A 5,460-nucleotide genomic window follows, 5' to 3' on the forward strand; every position below is an offset into this window, starting at 1 on the left:
TTCTCTTCTTCTTCTTCTTCTTCTTCTTCTTCTTCTTCCTTCTTTTCATTTTTCCACGTTCTTCTCCTCTTCTCCTCCTCTTCTTCTTGTCGTCCTCCTCCTCCTCCTCTTCTCCTCTTCTCCTCCTCCACCTAACTAACCAAGCTAACTGACTAACCTAACTAATTTAACAACCTAATTAACTAGCCTAACTAACCTAATAAACTAAAAAACTAACCTAACTAATTTAACAACCTAACTAACTAGCCTAACTAACCTAATAAACTAAAAAACTAACCTAACTAATTTAACATAAATAAAAATAAGGAAAAACAAAATAAAAATGGGGGAACTCACCGGCGGGGGCGGCGGGGGCGTCGGGGCGGCGAGGAGGACGGGTGCGACGGGCAGTGGGGCGTCGCCGGGGGCAGTGCGGCGGCGGGGGGCAGTGGTGGCGGCGGGGTGCTGTGCGGCGGCGGGGGGGAGTGGTGGCGGCGGTGGGGGGCAGTGCGGCGGCGGGGGGCAGTGGTGGCGGCGGGGGGCAGTGCGGCGGCGGGGGCAGTGGTGGCGGCGGGGGGCAGTGGTGGCGGCGGTGGGGGGCAGTGCGGCTGCAGGGGGCAGTGGTGGCGGCGGTGGGCATCGGGGTGAGAGAGAGAGAGAGAGAGATAGGCCAGGGTGTGGGCGGGACGGCCGTTAGTAGACGTTAGGGCTTTGCCGTTTGCTGGCGAACGGCAAAGAGTCTAGACTCTTTGCCGTCTGCCTCTGGCCTCTTTGTCGTCCGCTAGCACACGACAAAGAAGGGACTCCAGTTTGACGTACCGTCCACGCGGTCAGGTGGGCCCCCCTACAGCTTTGCCGTCTGCTCTGCGGCCCTTTGCCGTCTGTGGCTGACGGCAAAGAAGTGGCTGATGGCACAGACCTTCTATGCCATCAGCCAATTCTTTGTCGTCTGCTTTGTGGCAGCTGACGGCAAAGACCCTCTTTGCCATCAGCTAGCACACGGCAAAGATTTGGCAGATGGCAAAAAACTGATTTCCAGTAGTGGGTCAGTCATCCTACACCGGCTGGGGATCCGCGAGGACGGGAATTAGCGACCTTGTCGCCGGCATCGCTGTCCAGGCTTCGACCGGTGACGACTCGGGGCGGCGGCGAGGGAGGAAGAGGTTGAATGGGAGGGTCTAGGGTCAGTGGCTAGGGTTCCTCCCCCTCGCCACACGGGGGCAACATGGAAGGATGAGTCTTTTTCGTCCAAAGGCTCTCATCTTCATGTGGCGGCTGGTGTGAAGTAGCATGCGGCGTCTCGATTCTCATCGTCGCGCCTCTCCATCACGGATCCTCCACGACTCTCTCCACCCATTTCGGGTACCGTTGTGATGCAACCGCACCGCCACCCGAGGAGCTCCACCGGCTTCCCTCGCGTGCATGACATCAATTTGTGTGTTAACCGACCGAGATAATGTATCATCGCCCGCACCTTCGATAAGGCTTGTTGGCACCTTGGCTGGCCGAAGTCACACTTGAACTTCCCGAGTATCGACAACCAGGCTGATGCGCAGAGAAGATGGTGACCGTCGCGGAGAAGAACGAGACATAGATCGTTCTTGATCAGTGTGACGCTTGTCGGCAGGATGAGGCCGCAATGACGTGGTTTGCAACGAAATAGCAGCACCTTGTGCAGGTAGAGTATGAGTTCTGATGTGTTGCGAAACAAGATGAAGAAGAAGATGAAGGAGAAGAAGAAGAAGACAAAGATGAAGGAGGAGAAGCTGACCGCTCGACGGAGGGCGGTGGTCGTTCTCAATAATTCGGACTCGGGAAAGAACGAGGCCGATGAGTGTGGCTTCAACATCGACCAGGACGACCTCTCTGGTGAGTAGTTTGTAGTCAAAGAATCTTTGTATCGGAACTACATTCAGTTTGTATATGAACTACTTTTAGTTTGTATCGGAACTTTTTATGAAACCGTCATGTTCTATCTAAATAAGCAATGTTTTGATGTTTTCCTGCCCAATCTACATCACATGTTAAAGCAAAATGGTGTTCTATTTTAAATCATCTGTTGAAGTAAATATGTTTGAGGTGATGCAAAATTCACTTTTTCTCTTGATGTAAAACTAGTATTTTTTATGTACCAAGATATATCACGTGTTGGAGATGCTCTTGGGCAGCTGTATTAATGTACGGAGCATAGGAATCAGAGCTGATCTCTAGGAGGAAGGCCGGCTGGCCGCACATCCGAGGCAATTCCGACTCTACGCTACACGGCAGCTCTTGGAGTAGCACAGGTGATGCTAATACCCTGTTCTGTGTCTGCTGTTCCGCTACCGCTCCCACCGGAGCAGGGGGAAGTCGACCCCGATGGTCCTTGCCTCCCGAAGCTCCACAGCCTCTTTAAAGACCTGAGCCTCGCCAAGCCCGGAGACTTGGACGCGCCGCGCGGGGTCGCCACTGTCCTTGAGTCCGGAATGTCGATCACCAGAACTGCCGCGGTGGCAAGGGCGGAGGGGCTCGAGGGGCCTCCGTGAGAGGTCACGGCCACCGCGGTGAGCGTGGCCTGGTCTGAAACCCCGAACAGTACACTCGCCGGCAGGTTCCCGGCGTAGTTCACCGGCTCCGGCGGCAGGGAAGGGAGACTCGTCGATGTAAGCGCCTGCGACGCGTCGGGCTTGCCGACGGTGGCCCTGCAGAGCGGGCAGCTGGAGTGGGAGGCAAGCCACATGTCGACGCACTCGGTGTGGAAACCGTGGCCGCACCGGGGCAAGAACCTGGCCTCCTCCCCATCTTCGAGCTCGGTCAGGCACACCGCGCACTCCACCCCGACGTCGTCCATGGAGCCCTTCGTCCCCGCGCGGTACACCGTGACCGGAAGCGAACGTAGAACCTCCGGGTCGACGCCCCGTGCGGCCGCCTCCCGGACGCCGCGTGCGCGTGGCCGCCCTCTCGGCGCGGCCCGGACGCTGGTGTTGAAGTAGTACTGGAGTAAGATGAGCGCGAGGGCGAACGTCAGGAACACCACAAAGATGCCTGCCATGGTGAGTATGCCGCCGATCGGCACGGTCGGCGCGGCCGCGGAGACAGACGGCGCGACCGCCCAGCCCGTGGATGAGTCCATAGCGGCGGCGGCCTGCTCGGATTCTTGCAACATGTTGTTGCGCGGTCTTGGTCTTTATTAACTCCCTGTGGCTTGGTGAGTGAAGATGCGCTCGATGGTAAAAAGCTCGTACATATATATATGCACGCGGAGTGACTGTTGGAGTGACGAGGTCAGTGACACTGACATGGATGAAACAAGCGAGAAAGAAGGTGGAAGGGGGCAGGCGCGCGCGCTCGATCAGTCTTGAGAGGCAAGTCTGATGCTGTTCGCGGGAGAGCAGTGGAGCGCATGACGGACGGGTCAGCGGCGGCGGCGGTTCTTTGAACTTGTGCTGCCAAATGAGCGGAAGATGTTGCAGACGCGATTACCGCACGTGTCCCTTTTATGGGCGGTCCTCCTCCAAGTTATCTCCTGCTACAAGCCACCGCAACTCGTTTTGCATAAGAACATGTCTGGCAGCTACCAGTAATCCCATCTCTCTCTTTTTTTTTTTTGCATGTGAAATATTAGTATTATTCAAACCCTCAGAAAATACAATCGACGGAAGCTAGCTCAACCGCATAAGAGGGACTAGGGCCCATCCAAGTCATTATTCTTTCCGCTATAAGAGTAAAATTCGCTAGACCACCACTAACTTTATTTTAACGGCGGCTTTATATCTCTATTATTAAAGAGGATCTGTCGTGTGTCGTGATGGTTCGACCTACAGCGATCCTCCTTCCTACCGCTAGCCTTTCCACCGTTCCATCGTTTTTTTTCAATCTCTCCATAAACCAGACGATAAACCAGCCGATTAGTTCAATAAAAAAACCTTAATACATGGTTCAACCTGCTGATTCCCACGTACGATCCCTTCTCCCACCCACCGCTTCTGCCATCCTTACCAGAAAAAAGGGGGGAAATCCCACAACCTCGACCACACGTCCCACACGCACGCCGTCAAACTCATCCCCCGCACCCGTCGCTCCCGATCCCATCTCGACGGGATTATAGAAAAAAAGACCTCGTGGCGCCTCGCGATCCCCTGCCATGGCAGGGCCCGGCAAGCGGCAATGGGTGGCGGTAGATCGGCTGGTGGCGCATGGGACGACGGGAAATTGACTGGTGGGCGCCACGCAAAGGACAATGGGAGATTGGCTGGTGGCAATGGACTACTTCGCCGTAGTAGTCCATGGAGAGACCGGTGGAGAACATGGGAGATCCTCCCCATGGAGGAGGTCGGATCTGAAGCCTCCCCTTCGTTCTTCTCACCCATCATAGAATTTTGAGAGGTAGGATCCAGTCCCATCAACTAATTCTCCACTCCTCGCTCTCATCTGCACCACTGCAGATCACGTCTCGGCCTTCTTTTCAACAAGCTCGATGGCATTAGAGGATTAGTGCTCATAAGCACCATGTGGTCGGCTGCTATGTTGTTGGTCGGATGGAAATCTTGTCGTGACTGCGTAGCAAGCTGGTGTGTAGCAGAGGGGAGGAAGAACTCGACCGTCATCGGCAGTATGGCCGGCTGATCTGTGGGGCCGTAGAAGTTGAGATGCAAAGAAGCATGACCGGCTGTTGTGTAGTTGGTCAAAGGTAGAGCATGGCATCCAGTCCGATGACATCATTCCCAGGTAAAGGTAAGCTTCTTATTGTACTTTGTCTTTTGCTTTCAGAGCCTGAAAAAGAGTTTGTCTTGATTGATGATCTTGAATTGGCGTGATATTTATTCTGGCGTGAATTTATGGTGTGTTCATCTGGTTTATCTACCTACTGGTGGTAATGCGCAGAAATATGTACTTATCCGTCCTAAATTTTTACCATGCAATAATAATGCCAAAAGATTTGATATCAAATGTTGTGTGCCTTCCTCATTCGTAGTACAAGTATAATTGACTTAGTGTATGATAAGGTATCCTTCTTTTAGCTAATCACCTATTCTTTTCCTTTCCTGAATTATTGTGTTTTGTTTATGCAGGGTCTGCTAACATGCTTGGTTCTTATCAAGGTATACAAGAGACTCTAGACTAAAGTTGCTTAAGATTGTGTCTTGCATTATCGTTCTCGAACAACACATGTTTTTGTTTAATGGCAGTCTATAACTAATTGAAAAGAATGGAATATTTCAAATGGTTTACACCCGTTGTGGGTAATCTTTGTGAAAGTACAGTTCTTTGAAGCAATTTCTTGAAATAGGCTTTTGCACCGCTTTGTAAACAAAGCCACATGGCAGAAATTACACTGATAGTTACACTAATTAAGATCGTACAGTAGAAGTATCCGCATTTTGTATTTTTTTTCTTTGGGCTATTTACCATCGGTTTCCCTATCCTTGCTTTGGGCAAGATATTCTTGGAGTGCAGCTATCTATAGTATCCAACGTCTTTCATTATAAGTGCCATATTAAG

General features: G+C 52.4%; 1 protein-coding gene across 1 annotated transcript; it reads right to left on the minus strand.

Annotated features, from left to right (window-relative positions):
* Window positions 1-2,125: 2,125 nt before the first annotated feature.
* LOC123411331 (E3 ubiquitin-protein ligase EL5-like) lies at window positions 2,126-3,402 on the minus strand. The gene has a single exon (XM_045104264.1). It carries the CDS (start codon window positions 3,122-3,124, stop codon window positions 2,237-2,239), a length of 888 nt encoding a protein of 295 aa, XP_044960199.1. The 5' UTR covers window positions 3,125-3,402; the 3' UTR covers window positions 2,126-2,236.
* Between the last annotated feature and the right edge of the window lie 2,058 nt (window positions 3,403-5,460).

Source organism: Hordeum vulgare, chromosome 7H (genome assembly GCF_904849725.1).
Source record: "Hordeum vulgare subsp. vulgare chromosome 7H, MorexV3_pseudomolecules_assembly, whole genome shotgun sequence".
NCBI lineage: Eukaryota > Viridiplantae > Streptophyta > Magnoliopsida > Poales > Poaceae > Hordeum > Hordeum vulgare.

What these genes read in the sequence shown, in the direction of transcription:
- LOC123411331 (XM_045104264.1), bottom strand. Translation starts at nt 3,124, where the DNA reads ATGTTGCAAGAATCCGAGCAGGCCGCCGCCGCTATGGACTCATCCACG.